The sequence below is a fragment of the Bufo bufo genome, chromosome 5 (assembly GCF_905171765.1).
Source record: "Bufo bufo chromosome 5, aBufBuf1.1, whole genome shotgun sequence".
In the NCBI taxonomy this organism is placed as follows: domain Eukaryota; kingdom Metazoa; phylum Chordata; class Amphibia; order Anura; family Bufonidae; genus Bufo; species Bufo bufo.
In genome coordinates this window covers 16501357-16520855 of record NC_053393.1, presented here as the reverse complement: position 1 = coordinate 16520855, position 19499 = coordinate 16501357, and the positions used below count along the sequence as shown (strand labels likewise).

Sequence of the window (19499 nt, the reverse complement as noted above, 5' to 3'; positions counted from 1 at the left end):
ACCAGGAGGTATCGGTGCAGATTTGGTATCTAATGGAGTGGTAGACATACCAGTAGTTATCGGTGCAGATTTGATATCTAATGGAGTGGTAGACATACCAGGAGGTATCGGTGCAGATTTGGTATCTAATGGAGTGGTAGACATACCAGTAGGTATCGGTGCAGATTTGGTATCTAATGGAGTGGTAGACATACCAGGAGGTATCGGTGCAGATTTGGTATCTAATGGAGTGGTAGACATACCAGGAGGTATCGGTGCAGATTTGGTATCTAATGGAGTGGTAGACATACCAGGAGGTATCGGTGCAGATTTGGTATCTAATGGAGTGGTAGACATACCAGTAGGTATCGGTGCAGATTTGGTATCTAATGGAGTGGTAGACATACCAGGAGGTATCCGTGCAGATTTGGTATCTAATGGAGTGGTAGACATACCAGGAGGTATCGTTACAGATTTGGTATCTAATGGAGTGGTAGACATACCAGTAGGTATCGGTGCAGATTTGGTATCTAATGGAGTGGTAGACATACCAGTAGGTATCGGTGCAGATTTGGTATCTAATAGAGTGGTAGACATACCAGGAGGTATCGGTGCAGATTTGGTATCTATTGGAGTGGTAGACATACCAGGAGGTATCGGTGCAGATTTGGTATCTAATGGAGTGGTAGACATACCAGGAGGTATCGGTGCAGATTTGGTATCTAATGGAGTGGTAGACATACCAGGAGGTATCGGTGCAGATTTGGTATCTATTGGAGTGGTAGACATACCAGGAGGTATCGGTGCAGATTTGGTATCTAATGGAGTGGTAGACATACCAGGAGGCATTGGGGCAGGTGTCGTCGCTGGGGACTGAGAACTAGTCACATTAAATGTTTTTGGGGAAATTGTCATAGCTGGTAAAATTGTACTAGTGCTATTAGGGCCTATTGATAAAGATATGGTTAAAGGCGTCATGGAGTCAGGGACTTTAGACTTTAGTGGCAAAATTGTGTTGATTGGAATATTGGGTGTCATTCGCACAGTTGTAGTAGCCTCTGGTGCAGTTGTGGTGGTAGTGGTATTACTTGTGAGTGGTGCAGTTGTGTAAAATGGTGATGTAATATTTGGAATAATTGGTGGATTTCCTGTAGATCTAGATGGGGAACCCATTAGCGGAAATGCCTCTTGAGGACTTTCTGCATAAACAGTGGTGCGCGGTACATCGATGACGTTACTGGTGAGCGGTGGTGGAATACTGGTGACATCTGTTGTCATTGATGTGATTATGATGTTAGAGGGCCCTGCTGTAACCAAAGCTGTGGTGGAGCTCGTCTCCTGATGGATAGCTGGCAGTGATGTGTTGGCAGGTGGGTTTGGGGTTGGAGCTAAGGTATTGGTTCTTACAATAGGCTCCATAGTTGAAACACTTCTGAGAGGTTCTACACTGGTGAGTACGGGTGTTGAGGGTTCTTGTATTGACTGGACACCGGTTATTTCCCTCATACGTCTGCTGGTTGGAGGGTCTGACATTTTTGTCGGAAACTGACTTGCATCCATCAGACCATTCTGATAAACTGTGGGAACAGAAGAAAGTCCAGGATTGGCTGGTGCTGGTCCTGCACTGATGTTACTTGACAGGGTGCTCTTTATTGGAGGCATGGAGGTGGCCTCACTGTTGGGGTTGTCTCCATTGCTAAGTGGTGCTCCTGTAGGGGTTAAATCAGAAACACAAACTAAGAAACCAGCGCAGGTGCAGGAGAATTAGGTGCAACTTACACAAATGTCACTCAGTCAACAAAAAAGTTGCTCTGTCAGTATTAAACCTTTTACCATGGTCTTACCTGGCACAGGATGAACAGCAGCTGGCACAGAACACGTGCCACATGCTTGGTAGAGCTGAGACACTTGAGAGGGTGAATGTGTTTGTATAAAACATTTGCATCAATAGCAGCCGGTCCTGACGCGCCAACTGCCTGCAAATTTCCAGGCAGCAGAGACAGAGTCTGCAGTAGCTGTGCCCTCCCACTGTGCATGGCACCACTGCCCTACGTATCTCTGCCAATGAGTCCGCACATGTGTGGTCAGTATCACCGCAAAGTGTATCTCCAAAAGTGCCTCCTACTGGGCGCTGCACACACTGCACCTCTGCTCCAAGGGGAAAAAGGCAAAATCTCACCTCATTTGTGAGTATATATGTATGTGTGCCAAACTATTCCGGGATTACATGTACCCAGTGAGGCTGCCACGCCATCCTTTTCCTATATAATAGATATACACACACACTGTCATGTAGTGTCATTGTATAATACTGTTGTGGGGGTCCTGTCAAAGTCATAACCCTCCTCCCATGCAACCCCCACACTCCTGTGACTATTCAAGATCCCCCCCCATCCCCCCACGCATCCTAGGGGGGCGCAGATAAGGGCCAGGGGCTGCACTGAAAGGGCCAGGGTGGCACACACAGGGACCAGGACCCAGGGGCACAGACAAGTCCCAGAGGGGGGCAAATAAGGGTCAGGGAGGCACAGACAGGGGCCAGGGGCTGCGCTGACACTGCGGCCATAAAGCGGGCAGATTTTTTTTTTTTATATGAAGCCATTGATGTCTGCAGATTGTTATCCCTCTGTGCACAATGGCAGGCGACGGGTAATGAAATGTCCCTGCGGCGGTACCTGTACCCGTCCTCATCACATCCGTTATCTGCCGAGCTCGATCTGATCGCAGCCTTCCTGCCAATATCCGCCCAAAGGCTGCTTGCCGGGGCTTGTGGTTCTCCGCGGAAGCTTCCCCGCCTATTTGTATCTGAGCGCAGGCAGCGCTTAAAGGGTTGACAGCATGCCCGTCACTGCGCAGGAACTCCTTCCCTTAACCCTTTAAGCGCTGCCTGCGCTCAGATACAAATAGGCGGGGAAGCTTCCGCGGAGAACAACAAGCCCCAGCAAGCAGCCTCTGGACGGATATTGGCAGGAAGGCTGCGATCAGATCGAGCTCGTCAGATAACAGAGGTGATGAGGACGGGTACAGGTACCGCCGCAGGGACATTTCATTACCCGCCGCCTGCCATTGTGCACAGAGGGATAACAATCTGCAGACATCAATGGCTTCATATAAAAAAATATCCGCCCGCTTTATGGCCGCAGTGTGCTAGGAAATGCACCCAGTGAAAGTTCTCCCTCCTATTAGCTCCCACGCTGCCTGTGTGCCCCCCTTGCCCTCGTCAGCGCAGCCCCTGGCCCCTGTCTGTGCCTCCCTGGCTCTTTCAGCACAGCCCCTGACCCTTATCTGCCCCCCTCTGGGCCTTGTCTGTGCCCACCCTGGCCTGTGGCCCCCAGGCCACTGTCTGCACCTCCCTGGCCCCTGTCTGCGCCCCTGGGCCCTGGCCCTTATCTGTGCCTCGTCCCTGGCCCTTGTCCGCGCCCCGGCCCTTATCTGCGCCTCCCCCTGGCCCTGGCTTGTGCCCCCCAGGCCACTGTCTGCACCTCCCTGGCCCCTGTCTGCACACCTGGGCCCTGACCCTTATCTGTGCCTCGTCCATTGTCTGCGCCCCTGGCCCTTATCTGCGCCCCCCTGGCCCTGGCTTGTGCCCCCCAGACCACTGTCTGAACCTCCCTGGCCGCTGTCTGCACACCTGGGCCCTGACCCTTATCTGTGCCTCGTCCCTTGTCTGCGCCCCTGACCCTTGTATGCCCCCCCCTGGCCATGGCCTGTGCCCCCCCCTGGCCTCTGTCTGCGCCTCCCTGGCACTTATCTGTGCCCCGTCCCTGGCCTTTGTTTGCGCCCCTGGCCCCTGTGTGTGCCACCCTGGCCCTTTCAGTGCAGCCCCTGGCCCTTATCTGCGCCCCCCTAGGATGCGTGGGGGGGATGGGGGGAATCTTGACTAGTCACAGGAGTATGTGGGTTGCATGGGAGGAGGGTTATGACTTTGACAGGACCCCCACAACAGTATTATACAATGACACTACATGACAGTGTGTGTATATATCTATTATATAGGAAAAGGATGGCGTGGCAGCCAGGTCTGGACTAGATCGTGACTAGCCAAAGGAGTGGAGTTTACACAGGAGGAGGGAGTTGCGAAGAGCGCGCGTGGGCATACAAAAATTTGCTGTGGTGCCCAGTCACTTCTAGCTACGCCCCTGGTGGTGATCGTGCGCATGTCTTACTCATTATATGTAGTGAGCAGAGATGAGCTAATTTTTCAAAAATTTGATTCGCCGAATTTTTTGTAAAAAATTAGGTTCGATCTGAATTTATTTGCGGCGAATTTCATTAAAAAAACGTCTAGTTCCTGGCTGCAGAGAGCCTGTATAGTGGTGTAGAACACTGTGCCTGTATAGTGGTGTAGAACACTGTGCCTGTATAGTGCTGTAGAACACTGTGCCTGTATAGTGGTGTAGAACACTGTGCCTGTATAGTGGTGTAGAACACTGTGCCTGTATAGTGGTGTAGAACACTGTGCCTGTATAGTGGTGTAGAACACTGTGCCTGTATAGTGGTGTAGAACACTGTGCCTGTATAGCGGTGTAGAACACTGTGCCTGTATAGCGGTGTAGAACACTGCGCCTGTATAGTGGTGTAGAACACTGTGCCTGTATAGTGGTGTAGAACACTGTGCCTGTATAGTGGTGTAGAACACTGTGCCTGTATAGCGGTGTAGAACACTGTGCCTGTATAGCGGTGTAGAACACTGTGCTGTATAGTGGTGTAGAACACTGTGCCTGTATAGCGGTGTAGAACACTGTGCCTGTATAGCGGTGTAGAACACTGTGCCTGTATAGCGGTGTAGAACACTGTGCCTGTATAGCGGTGTAGAACACTGTGCCTGTATAGTGGTGTAGAACACTGTGCCTGTATAGTGGTGTAGAACACTGTGCCTGTATAGTGGTGTAGAACACTGTGCCTGTATAGTGGTGTAGAACACTGTGCCTGTATAGTGGTGTAGAACACTGTGCCTGTATAGTGGTGTAGAACACTGTGCCTGTATAGTGGTGTAGAACACTGTGCCTGTATAGTGGTGTAGAACACTATGCCTGTATAGTGGTGTAGAACACTGTGCCTGTATAGTGGTGTAGAACACTGTGCCTGTATAGTGGTGTAGAACACTGTGCCTGTATAGTGGTGTAGAACACTGTGCCTGTATAGTGGTGTAGAGCACTGTGCCTGTATATCGGTGTAGAACACTGTGCCTGTATACTGGTGTAGAACACTGTGCCTGTATAGCGGTGTAGAACACTGTGCCTGTATAGCGGTGTAGAACACTGTGCCTGTATAGCGGTGTAGAACACTGTGCCTGTATAGAGGTGTAGAACACTGTGCCTGTATAGCGGTGTAGAACACTGTGCCTGTATAGCGGTGTAGAACACTGTGCCTGTATAGCGGTGTAGAACACTGTGCCTGTATAGCGGTGTAGAACACTGTGCCTGTATAGCGGTGTACAACACTGTGCCTGTATAGTGGTGTAGAACACTGTGCCTGTATAGTGGTGTAGAACACTGTGCCTGTATAGTGGTGTAGAACACTGTGCCTGTATAGCGGTGTAGAACACTGTGCCTGTATAGCGGTGTAGAACACTGTGCCTGTATAGCGGTGTAGAACACTGTGCCTGTATAGCGGTGTAGAACACTGTGCCTGTATAGGGGTGTAGAACACTGTGCCTGTATAGTGGTGTAGAACACTGTGCCTGTATAGCGGTGTAGAACACTGTGCCTGTATAGCGGTGTAGAACACTGTGCCTGTATAGCGGTGTAGAACACTGTGCCTGTATAGCGGTGTAGAACACTGTGCCTGTATAGTGGTGTAGAACACTGTGCCTGTATAGCGGTGTAGAACACTGTGCCTGTATAGCGGTGTAGAACACTGTGCCTGTATAGCGGTGTAGAACACTGTGCCTGTATAGCGGTGTAGAACACTGTGCCTGTATAGCGGTGTAGAACACTGTGCCTGTATAGCGGTGTAGAACACTGTGCCTGTATAGTGGTGTAGAATAGTGATGTCGCGAACATAAAATTTTCAGTTCGCGAACAGCGAACGCGAACTTCCGCAAATGTTCGCGAACTGGCGAACCGGGCGAACCGCCATAGACTTCAATAGACAGGCGAATTTTAAAACCCACAGGGACTCTTTCTGGCCACAATAGTGATGAGAAAGTTGTTTCAAGGGGTCTAACACCTGGACTGTGGCATGCCGGAGGGGGATCTATGGCAAAACTCCCATGGAAAATTACGTAGTGGACGCAGAGTCGGGTTTTAATCCATAAAGGGCATAAATCAACTAACATTCCTAAATTGTTTGGAATAACGTGCTTTAAAACATCCAGTGTGTGTATACGATCAGGTATGATGTTGTATCGATCAGGTAGTGTAAGGGTTACGCCCGCATCACAGACATTGACAGACCAAACTCCCCTTTTAATGCACCGCAAACAGTTCATTTGCACAACCGCAAACTCCCCATTTGCACAAGGTTGGATACCAAGCTAGCCACGTCCCGGTGATGTCATTGAAGGTTTCTTCCTCCACCCAGCCACGTACAACACCAAGGGTCCCCGAAAGGTCAATTGAATTGATTTTTCGAACGGGGAGATGGTTAAAAAAACGCTGGCTCCCTCCCCTTTGTTTTTATCCACGGTGACTGCGTCTGCGCCGTGCAATTTACTGTCACACCCGATATGAGTGGTATTTTCTGTAGTACTATTCTCATCAGTTTAATCCCTCTAACGTCCCCAATCTGGGTGCCATTTATTGAATAGATTTTTCGAACGGGGAGATGGTATCAGTGGTTGGCACTGGCAGTGGGCACACTACAGTCAGTAGAAGCGGGCCTGACACACACTGGCAGCAGGCAAGCAACTGAAATTACACTAAAGTGTAAAAATTAAATGCCTTATTTATCGGCAAGCTACTGTGCCACCCGGTATGAGTGGTTGGCACTGGCAGTGGGCACACTACAGTCAGTGGAAGAGGGCCTGACACACACTGGCAGCAGGCAAGCAACTGAATTTAGACTACTGTCTAAAAATTAAATGCCTTATTTATCGGCAAGCTACTGTGCCACCCGGTATCAGTGGTTGGCACTGGCAGTGGGCACACTACAGTCAGTTGAAGTCGGCCTGACACACACTGGCAGCAGGCAAGCAACTGAAATTACACTAAAGTGTAAAAATTAAATGCCTTATTTATCGGCAAGCTACTGTGCCACCCGGTATGAGTGGTTGGCACTGGCAGTGGGCACACTACAGTCAGTGGAAGAGGGCCTGACACACTGACTGGCAGCAGGCAAGCAACTGAATTTAGACTACTGTCTAAAAATTAAATGCCTTATTTATCGGCAAGCTACTGTGCCACCCGGTATCAGTGGTTGGCACTGGCAGTGGGCACACTACAGTCAGTTGAAGTCGGCCTGACACACACTAGCAGCAGGCAAGCAGCTGAAATTACACTAAAGTGTAAAAATTAAATGCCTTTTTTAAGCAAAGTCCTGTGCCACTCGGGATGACAGGGGTGGGCACTGGCAGTGGGCACACTACAGTCAGTTGAAGTCGGCCTGACACACACTGGCAGGCAACTAACCTTAGATTAAAGTGTAAAAATGAAGTGCCTTTTTTTTAAGCAAAGTCCTGTGCCACACGGGATGACAGGGGTGGGCACTGGCAGTGGGCACACTACAGTCAGTTGAAGTCGGCCTGACACACACTGGCAGGCAACTAACCTTAGATTAAAGTGTAAAAATGAAGTGCCTTTTTTTTAAGCAAAGTCCTGTGCCACACGGGATGACAGGGGTGGGCACTGGCAGTGGGCACACTACAGTCAGTTGAAGTCGGCCTGACACACACTGGCAGGCAACTAACCTTAGATTAAAGTGTAAAAATGAAGTGCCTTTTTTTTAAGCAAAGTCCTGTGCCACACGGGATGACAGGGGTGAGCACTGGCAGTGGGCACACTACAGTCAGTTGAAGTCGGCCTGACACACACTAGCAGCAGGCAAGCAGCTGAAATTACACTAAAGTGTAAAAATTAAATGCCTTTTTTATGCAAAGTCCTGTGCCAGCCGGTATGAGTGGTGGGCACTGGCAGTGGGCACACTACAGTCAGTGGAAGTCAGCCTGACACACACTGGCAGGCAACTAACCTTAGATTAAAGTGTAAAAATTAAGTGCCTTTTTTTAAGCAAAGTCCTGTGCCACACGGGATGACAGGGGTGGGCACTGGCAGTGGGCACACTACAGTCAGTTGAAGTCGGCCTGACACACACTAGCAGCAGGCAAGCAGCTGAAATTACACTAAAGTGTAAAAATTAAATGCCTTTTTTATGCAAAGTCCTGTGCCAGCCGGTATGAGTGGTGGGCACTGGCAGTGGGCACACTACAGTCAGTGGAAGTCAGGCTGACACACACTGGCAGGCAACTAACCTTAGATTAAAGTGTAAAAATTAAGTGCCTTTTTTTAAGCAAAGTCCTGTGCCACACGGAATGACAGGGGTGAGCACTGGCAGTGGGCACACTACAGTCTGTGGGCCTGCAGCTCCTCACACACAGGCAGGCCAGGCAACTGCAATATGTATATAAAGGAAAAAAAAAGAAGCAGACTAATGTTGCAGCCCTAAAAAGGGCTTTTTGGGGTGCTGTCAGGACGCTGTCCTTACAGCAGAGATCAGATGAGTCTTTCAGGACTGGAGTGGACACTGAATTCACTAGCCTAGCTATCGATTTCCCAATTAAATCAGCAGCAGTTACAGTCTCCCTCCTCTCACTAAGACTGCAGCTTCAGAATGAATCTAAAATGGATGCTGTGCAGGAGGTGGGAGGGTCTGGGAGGGAGGGTATGCTGCTGATTGGCTGGAATGTGTCTGCTGACTGTGAGGTACAGGGTCAAAGTTTGCTCAATGATGATGTATAGGGGGCGGACCGAACATCGCATGTGTTCGCCCGGCAGAGGCGAACGCGAACAAGCTATGTTCGCCGGGAACTGTTCGCCGTCGGATAGTTCGGGCCATCTCTAGTGTAGAACACTGTGCCTGTATAGCGGTGTAGAACACTGTGCCTGTATAGTGGTGTAGAACACTGTGCCTGTATAGCGGTGTAGAACACTGTGCCTTACAGTAACACACACAGGGAGTCTGCTGTGGTAGTGAAACAATACTGTGAGTCCGTATGACATGCAGATGACAGGCGTCGCTCTTAGAATCACTGGCTGGTGTAGTGAGCTGCATTTATATTTATATAAGCAGATATATAACGCGAGTTTGACCGCGACGCGTGGTTGATTAAGTGCGGTTGCGTAAGTGTGTGACTTAAGATTAAGTGACTTTAGATTCAGGGACTTCAGTGGGGACTGCAATTAGCCAGTTTCTTAGTACTACATTATATTGTATTTTTCACTTTTGTGGTGTAATCCCCATTTAGTATGTGTTGCACAATTGACAGCGCCGTCCAGTGCACATCTTGCATGATGTATGCAGTCCTGGAACAGGCGTTTGAGGGTGTATATCTTTGTTCAAGATGTGAGCAAATTACCCGTTTGGAATCGCTGATCGAGTCTCTAAACGGGCAAGTTGCAACACTGAGAGGCATTGACAATTTGCAAAAGAGTTGGCTTCTCACCGAGCAAGCACTCTATGGGGTAGATGAGGGGGAGGGTGACAGAGAGGAGGCTGAGGAAAGTGAGGTAGCTAGCTGGGTAACAGTTAGAAAGCGGGGTAGAGGGAAGAGGGCCATGGAGGCTAGCCCTGATCTGACACACCCCAACAAGTTTGCACGTTTGGCAGAGGAGGGGATGTCAGTCCAGGGACGGCACTGCCGCAGCCGGACCCTTCCTCTGCCAGTCAGGGGAATGTCAGGTCCACTAAGCAGGGGACCAGGAGAGCAGGGCAGGACAGACAGGTGCTGGTAGTGGGAGACTCAATTAATAGGGGAACAGATATGGAAATCTGTCACAAAGACCGGGATCGCCGAACAGTGTGCTGTCTTCCTGGCGCTAGAGTTCGAAACATCGCGGATCGGGTTGACAGATTACTGGGAGGGGCTGGAGAAGATCCAGCGGTCATCGTCCATATCGGAACCAATGACAAAGTTAGAGGTAGGTGGAGAGTCCTTAAAAATGATTTCAGGGATTTAGGTCAAAAGCTTAGGGCAAGGACCTCAAAGGTAGTGTTTTCCGAAATACTACCTGTACCGCGAGCCACAAAAGAAAGGCAGCGGGAGATTAGGGAAATTAACAAGTGGCTCAAGAACTGGTGTAGGAAGGAGGGGTTTGGGTTCCTGGAGAACTGGGCCTCTGTTGGCTACAGGCTCTATCGTAGGGACGGGCTGCACCTCAATGGGGAAGGGGCAGCTGTGCTGGGGAGAAAGATGGCTAGAAGGTTGGAGGAGTGTTTAAACTAGGGACTGGGGGAGGGAAATTACATTATAGGAGGGGAAGATAGTGCAGATAGAGACCGGGGGCAGGTAGTGGGACTGGGGGAGGAGTGGAAGGAGGGACTAGAGCAGTTCAGAAGGAAAGGTGTAGGGTAAAAAATATACATAAACCTCTCAAATGTACAGTACAGACCAAAAGTTTGGACACACCTTCTCATTCAAAGAGTTTTCTTTATTTTCATGACTATGAAAATTGTAGATTCACACTGAAGGCATCAAAACTATGAATTAACACATGTGGAATTATATACATAACAAACAAGTGTGAAACAACTGAAAATATGTCATATTCTAGGTTCTTCAAAGTAGCCACCTTTTGCTTTGATTACTGCTTTGCACACTCTTGGCATTCTCTTGATGAGCTTCAAGAGGTAGTCCCCTAAAATTGTTTTCACTTCACAGGTGTGCCCTGTCAGGTTTAATAAGTGGGATTTCTTGCCTTATAAATGGGGTTGGGAACATCAGTTGCGTTGAGGAGAATTCAGGTGGATACACAGCTTATATTCAGTCCTACTGAATAGACTGTTAGAATTGGTATTATGGCAAGAAAAAAGCAGCTAAGTAAAGAAAAACGAGTGGCCATCATTACTTTAAGAAATGAAGTCATGCGGTCATGGGGTGCTGCGCCAGATGACCTGGCCTCCACAGTCACCGGACCTGAACCCAATCGAGATGGTTTGGGGTGAGCTGGACCGCAGAGTGAAGGCAAAAGGGCCAACAAGTGCTAAGCATCTCTGGAAACTCCTTCAAGACTGTTGGAAGACCATTTCAGGGGACTACCTCTTGAAGCTTATCAAGAGAATGCCAAGAGTGTGCAAAGCAGTAATCAAAGCAAAAGGTGGCTACTTTAAAGAACCTAGAATATGACATATTTTCAGTTGTTTCACACTTGTTTGTTATGTATATAATTCCACATGTGTTAATTCATAGTTTTGATGCCTTCATAGTCATGTAAATAAAGAAAACTCTTTGAATAAGAAGGTGTGTCCAAACTTTTGGTCTGTACTGTATGTATATTAATGCCAAAAGCCTGACTAATAAAACTGGGGAACTGGAATTAGTGATGTGTGAGGAGGACTATGACATAGTGGGAATAACTGAGACATGGCTGGATGATAGCTATGACAGTGGGAATAACTGAGACATGGCTGGATGATAGCTATGACAGTGGGAATAACTGAGACATGGCTGGATGATAGCTATGACTGGGCAGTTAATGTACAAGGTTACAGTCTGTTTAGAAAAGATCGTCAAATCCAGAGAGGGGGAGGGGTCTGCCTTTATGTAAAGTCCTGTCTAAAGCCCACAGTCCGTGAAGAAATAAGTGAGGGACATGAACATGTGGAGTCACTGTGGGTAGAGATACATGGAGCTAAAAACAACAATAAATTACTAATAGGAGTCTACTATAAACCACCTAATATACCAGAGTCCACAGAAAATCTACTAGTAAATGAGATAGACAAGGCGGCAAATCATAATGAGGTGGTTATTATGGGGGACTTCAACTACCCAGATATAGACTGGGAAACTGAAACTTGTACATCTCATAAAGGAAACAGGTTTTTGGCAATAATCAAAGACAATTACCTCTCCCAACTGGTTCAGGACCCGACTAGAGGAACGGTCATACTGGACTTAGTATTAACCAATAGGCCTGACAGAACAACAGACGTGCAGGTCGGGGGACACCTGGGAAATAGTGACCATAAAGTAATAACCTTCCAATTATCATTCAAAAGAGCGTTTCTACAGGGAGGAACAAAAATACCAAACTTCAAAAAAGCTAAATTTAGCCAACTAAGAGAGGCCATAGGCCTAACTAACTGGCACAAAGTCCTTGTCACGAGGGTGTCGAGGACCACGCCTGACTCCGTTATACCCGGGGTCAGGAAGTCGCAGCGGTTGGCTGCACGCTCTATTTAAGATAGGGCTGTTTTCCTTATGGTAGCTTTCTGGGTTTGCTTAGCAAACCCTTTTGGCTCACTCAGGGATCCGTAGCTCCTTCTCCTCAGCTGTTCCTTGTCCAGCACTCCCAGACCTCCTTAGATTTCTCTCTCACACTTCTCTGGTTGCCAGAGATAGAGCTTCCTGCCTGGACATCTATTCTGACCTTCTGGAGCTGTGTTGCTGCGTTCGCAGTTGGTCCAGTACGTAGTTGGTCCAGTACGCTACCCTCCAGATCCCTGTTGGACCTTTTTGGTTTATTGTGGTCGCCCACCTGGGTGTATGTGTTTGTATGTTTTGTCTGTCCTCTCCCTGGTGTTTCCCTCTTAGTGATAGTGGTGTGGACTAGCGATCCCACCGGCCTGTTCACTATCCAGGGCTCATATTAGGGAAAGCCAGGGTTTAGGCACGCGATCGCCGCACGGGTGAGGAACCCGTCTAGGGACGTCAGGGCAGTCAGGTGCCAGCCGCAAGGTGAGTTAGGGGTCACCACCTTTCCCTCTCCCTTGGGCAGGGCTTTCCCTGTTTTCCTCCCTGTGCGTGTCGTCGGTCGTTACAGTCCTCAAAAATAAAAATACAGCCACAAAATGGGATATCTATAAAAGCATCCTAAAATATCATTGTGAGAGGTACTGTCACGGATGTAGTAGGGGAGAACACCAAAAGACAACAAGAAGGAAGGGAAAAAGACACTAGGCCTCACCACTAGGGAAGGAAAAGGGTCACCACCTATAAAACCCTGCTCCTGGCCCTAACTCCTATCCATATGGGCACCTCTCGATGGTAGAGATGCCCATGCACAGGAACCTAGAAAACCCTGGTGGCCCTCGGATGCCCTAATGTTAATGACAGGGCAGAGACTACCTGCTCCTTCCCTGGTGAAGGAACCAGCGTCTCGCTGAGGCCTAGTAAACAACAAAGTTGGGGGGAAATACAAAATACAACAAATGGAACACTTAACTTCTGAGGCTGATGGATGATGGATGAACAGGACTTGAACTAGAACCACACTCCAGCTCTTCCAAAAACCAAATGAAGCTATCCAGAGCAAGGAGTGATGGGTAAAGTCAAACTAAGTAGGGGGAGGTGAAGGCCACATGATCCACACCTGAACAGGAGGTGTGGACATACAAGCAACACACAGACAAAGTGAAACCAAAACCAAAAGAGGCTGTCAGATCACTAATGTGCAGATAATCTTTCAGACCTTCTAAAACCTGTCACCGGTGTGACAGTACCCCCCCCTTCTACGGGTGACCTCCGGGCACCCAGGACCGACCTTATCAGGATGAGCTCTGTGGAATGCTCTCACCAGGCGACTAGCATTAACATCGGTCGCTGGAACCCACATCCTCTCCTCTGGTCCGTACCCTCTCCAATGAACGAGATACTGGAGGGATCTCCGGAGAACTCGGGAGTCTAGACATGGTCTCAGGGTACCATCCTTTTTCTTTACAAAGAAAAATCCAGCAGCCACTGGGGACTTGGATGGTCTAATATGTCCCTTTGCCAAACTCTCTGTGATATACTCTCGCATAGCCTTTCTTTTGGGTTCCGAAAGATTATACAACCGAGATTTGGGCAATTTAGCTCCGGTAATAAGATTGACGGGACAGTCATACTCCCGGTGCGGAGGCAACTCCTGATTACCACTCTCAGAAAACACATCAGAAAATTCAGAAATGAATGAGGGTACAGTTTTAGTGGTAACCATAGAGAACGATGCATTAAGACAGTTGTCCATGCAAAAATCACTCCAAACGAGAATCTGTCTCGTTTGCCAATCGATGTTAGGGTTATGTTTGTTTAACCATAATAAGCCCAACACCAACGGAGCAGGCAGACCCTCCAACACATAACAGGAGATAGATTACTGATGCAAATCACCCACTCTTAAATGAATGTCATTCACTACCTGCGACAGGCATTCATGGGCAAGAGGTGCTGAGTCAATTGCAAAGACAGAAATACTATTCTCTAATGCATTAGTAGTCAACCCGTGAATGCGTACAAACTGTCCATCAATCAAGTTAACTCCTGCCCCACTGGCGATAAATGCTTAGATTTTCACAGTTTTGGACTCTAGCGCTACCTCGGCAGACAGGAGAAAACGGGTACTACCAGTAAAAGACAAAAGTAGGTTTTCTTGTTCCCCACCCACACTACCAATAGTAATTTGGGGATTAAACTTTTTTTTCTTTTTGTTTACACCTTGATGCTGCAAGTACGGACAAATATTCACAAAATGTCCCTTCTTGCCACAACAAAAGCAGACTCCTTTCACATGACCCAAGATTTTGCCAGTAGTTCCAGGAGTAGCTCCTCCTAACTGCATAGGCTCATCACAAGGCACAACCACCCGTGTCTCTCCACCATAAGTGTCAAAGGAAGCAGTACCCTTATTGGACAGTACGTCCTGAAGGTGAGGACCCCTAGATCTCTCCCTCAGGCGTCTATCAAGACATACAGCAAGGGAGATAGCTGCTTCCAATGACTCAGGATTTTCATGAAAAGCCAATGCGTCCTGCAGTCTCTCAGAGAGACCCTGGCAGAATTTGCTACGGAGAGCAGAATCGTTCCACTCTGTATCCGTAGCCCATCTCCTAAATTCAGAGCAATAGGTCTCCGCAGAACGTTCTCCCTGCCGCAAACCCCGTTACTTGGTCTCGGCCTGAGATATCCGATCCGGGTCATCATAGATAAGACCCAAGGCTCTAAAGAATTCATCTACCGACCGGAGGGATGGTGATCCAGTCGGCAGAGAAAAAGCCCAAGATTGGGCGTCCTCTTTAAGCAATGAAATAATCATACCCACACGTTGACACTCATCACCAGAAGAGTATGGACGCAGCCTAAAGTATAATTTACATGACTCCCTGAATGAAATTGTCACTACCCCTGGAAAACCTGTCCGGGAGAGTTGAATTCGGTTCAGGGCAGGCCTGGAACCCACCACCGGAACCAGCAGCTTGTGGATTCAGAATCTGCAAAACCATCAAACGGAGGTCTGCTACCTCCAAAGTCAGATTCTGCAGCTGTTCGACCAGTGCAGTCATAGCATCCATAGCTGCACAGATCAGAACAAAAAATGGTGGTATGGGCTCTGGTTAATGTCATAGATGTAGTAGGGGAGAACACCAAAAGACAACAAGAAGGAAGGGAAAAAGACACTAGGCCTCACCGCTAGGGAAGGAAAAGGGTCACCACCTATAAAACCCTGCTCCTGGCCCTAACTCCTATCCGTATGGGCACCTCTCGATGGTAGAGATGCCCATACACAGGATCCTAGAAAACCCTGGTGACCCTCGGATGCCCTAATGTTAATGACAGGGCAGAGACTACCTGCTCCTTCCCTGGTGAAGGAACCAGCGTCTCGCTGAGGCCTAGTAAACAACAAAGGTGAGGGGGAATACAAAATACAACAAACGGAACACTTAACTTCTGAGGCTGATGGATGATGGATGTACAGGACTTGAACTAGAACCACACTCCAGCTCTTCCAAAAACCAAATGAAGCTATCCAGAGCAAGGAGTGAAGGGTAGAGTCAAACTAAATAGGGGGAGGTGAAGGTCACATGATCCACACCTGAACAGGAGGTGTGGACATACAAGCAACACACAGACAAAGTGAAACCAAAACCAAAAGAGGCTGTCAGATCACTAATGTGCAGATAATCTTTCAGACCTTCTAAAACCTGTCACTGGTGTGAGAGGTACATACCATATGGGAATAAAAGGTTAAGGAACAGAAAGAAACCAATGTGGATAAACAGAACTCTAAAGAAAGCAATAAATGACAAAAAGAAAGCATATAAAACACAAAAACAGGAGGGTAGCACGGAAGCACTGAAAAGCTATAAGGAAAAAGATAGAACATGTAAAAAACAAATAAAAGCGGACAAACTAGAGACCGAGAGATTAATTGCCAAAGAGAGTAAAACTAACCCTAAAATGTTCTTCAATTATATAAATGTTAAAAAGTATAAATCTGAAGGTGTCAGCCCTTTAAAGAGTAATGAGGGGGGATTCGCAGAGAGCGACGAGGAGAAAGCAAAGCTGTTAAATATTTTTTTCTCCAATGTATTCACTGAGGAAAATAAACTGTCAGATGAAATGCTGAATGTAAAAATAAATTCCCCATTAAAAGTGTCCTGTCTGACCCAGGAAGAAGTACAACAGCGACTTAAAAAGATTAAAATAGACAAATCGCCAGGGGTGGATGGCATACACCCCCGTATCCTAAGGGAATTAAGTAATGTCATTGCCAGACCCTTATTTCTGATATTTGCAGACTCTATACTAACAGGGAATGTCCCACAGGATTGGCGCATAGAAAATGTGGTGCCAATATTCAAAATGGGTCCAAAAACAGAGCCTGGAAACTATAGGCCGGTAAGTTTAACTGTTGTGGGTAAACTGTTTGAAGGTTTTCTGAGAGATGCTATCTTAGAGCATCTTAACGGAAATAAGCAAATAACGCCATATCAGCATGGCTTCATGAGGGATCGGTCATGCCAAACTAATTTAATCAGTTTCTATGAGGAGGTAAGTTCTAGACTTGTCAGCGGCGAATCAATGGATGTTGTATATCTGGACTTCTCCTAAGCATTTGACACTGTACCACATAAAAGGTTAGTATAGAAAATGTGAATGCTCGGACTGGGAGAAAACGTCTGTAAGTGGGTAAGTAACTGGCTGAGGGATAGAAAACAGAGGGTGGTTATTAGTGGTACACACTCAGATTGGGTCACTGTCACTAGTGGAGTACCTCAGGGGTCAGTATTGGGCCCTATTCTCTTCAATATATTTATTAATGATCTTGTAGAAGGTTTGCATAGTAAAATATACATTTTCGCAGATGACACTAAACTGTGTAAAGTAATTAACACTGAAGAGGACAGTATACTACTACAGAGGGATCTGGATAGACTGGAGGCTTGGGCAGATAAGTGGCAGATGAGGTTTAACACTGACAAATGTAAAGTTATGCACATGGAAAGGAATAATGCAAGTCACCCGTACATACTAAATGGTAAAACACTCGGTAACTCTGACATGGAAAAGGATCTAGGAATTTTAATAAACAGCAAACTAAGCTGCAAAAACCAGTGTCAGGCAGCTGCTGCCAAGGCCAATAAGATAATGGGTTGCATCAGAAGGGGCATAGATGCCCGTGATAAGAACATAGTCCTACCACTTTACAAATCATTAGTCAGACCACACATGGAGTACTGTGTACAGTTCTGGGCTCCTGTGAACAAGGCAGACATAGCAGAGCTGGAGAAGGTCCAGAGGAGGGCAACTAAAGTAATAACTGGAATGGGGCAACTGAAAGATTATCAAAATTAGGGTTATTCACTTTAGAAAAAAGACGAGGGGAGATCTAATTACTATGTATAAATATATCAGGGGTTAGTACAGAGATCTATCCCATCATCTATTTATCCCCAGGACTGTGACTGTGACGAGGGGACATCCTCTGCGTCTGGAGGAAAGAAGGTTTGTACACAAACATAGAAGAGGATTCTTTACGGTAAGAGCAGTGAGACTATGGAACTCTCTGCCTGAGGAGGTGGTGATGGTGAGTACAATAAAGGAAATCAAGAGGGGCCTGGATGTATTTCTAGAGCGTAATAATATTACAGGCTATAGCTACTAGAGAGGGGTCGTTGATCCAGGGAGTTATTCTGATTGCCTGATTGGAGTCGGGAAGGAATTTTTTATTCCCCTAAGGTGGGGAAAATTGGCTTCTACCTCACTTTTTTTTTTTTTGCCTTCCTCTGGATCAACTTGCAGGATGACAGGCCGAACTGGATGGACAAATGTCTTTTTTCGGCCTTATGTACTATGTTACTATTTTACTAGGGCCCCCCCCCCCCCGACAGAGTGGAGAGAATGTCAGCAGTAAGTTTGTGTTGACGTCACCTATTTATTTTGCCCTTCCTCTTCTCCGTCAGAACAATAACCCCCCAAAAAACGGATCCTGTCTGTGGAGCATCCGCCTTCACTCGGCCAGCATTTGGTCAGTAATCCATGTCTTCTTTGTTTTGTACCCACTCCTGCTTTTGGCTACCAAATCATAAGCCAATTCTGATGGGACCATACAAGCCTTACAGCTGCTACACAGACAGGATCCGTTGTGCGTCTCATTTTCCCTTCCTTCTGACAGCTCAGAAGAAAGGTCAAATAAATAATGATGTCAGCCAGGCCGAAAGGCAAAATAGTGGCCCAGTCATGAAGTGAGAAGGGTGGGAACAGCATGAGAAGTCCACAGAGTGGACCTATGACATAGTGATGAGGTGGAAGCACCATGAGGAGACCACAGAGTGGCCCAATGACAGAGTCTGGAGGTGGCGGCAGCATCAGGAGGTGGCCACAGAGTGGCAAGGTGTCATAGTGTGAGGTGGCAGCAGCATGAGGAGACCACAGAGTGGAAAGGTGACATAGTATGGAGGTGGCAGCAGCATGAGGAGACCACAGAGTGGCAAGGTGTCATAGTGTGAGGTGGCAGCAGCATGAGGAGACCACAGAGTGGCAAGGTGACATAGTGTGGAGGTGGCAGCAGCATGAGGAGACCACAGAGTAGCCCAATGACAGAGTCTGGAGGTGGCGGCAGCATCAGGAGAAGGCCACAGAGTGGTAAGGTGACATAGTGTGGAGGTGGCAGCAGCATGAGGAGGCCACAGAGTGGCAAGGTGACATAGTGTAGAGGTGGCAGCAGCATGAGGAGGCCACAGAATGGCAAGATGACATAGTGTGGAGTTGACAGCAGCATGAGGAGACCACAGAGTGGCAAGGTGACATAGTGTCGAGTTGGCAGCAGCATGAGGAGACCACAGAGTGGCAAGGTGACATAGTGTGGAGGTGGCAGCAGCATCAGGAGGCCACAGAGTGGCAAGTTGACATAGTGTGGAGGTGGCAGCAGCATAAGGAAGCCACAGAGTGGCAAGGTGACATAGTGTGGAGGTGGGCAGAGTCTGGAGGTGGTGGCAGCATCAGGAGGAGTCCACAGAGTGGCAAGGTAACATAGTGTGAGGTGGCAGCAGCTTGAGGAGACCACAGAGTGGCAAGGTGACATAGTGTGGAGGTGTCAGCAGCATGAGGAGACCACAGAGTGGCAAGGTGACATAGTGTGGAGGTGGTAGCAGCATTAGGAGGC

The 19499-nt window shown here is 47.8% G+C and overlaps 1 protein-coding gene across 1 annotated transcript in view; it reads right to left on the bottom strand.

The window, feature by feature from the left end:
- The window catches only part of LOC121002357 (flocculation protein FLO11-like), a 93887-nt gene that overhangs the window by 148 nt on the left and 74240 nt on the right, over positions 1–19499 (bottom strand). Inside the window, exon 4 of the mRNA XM_040433822.1 lies at positions 531–1688. Coding sequence (XP_040289756.1) covers positions 531–1688 — 1158 coding nt within the window. The remainder of the gene's footprint in view (positions 1–530; positions 1689–19499) is intronic.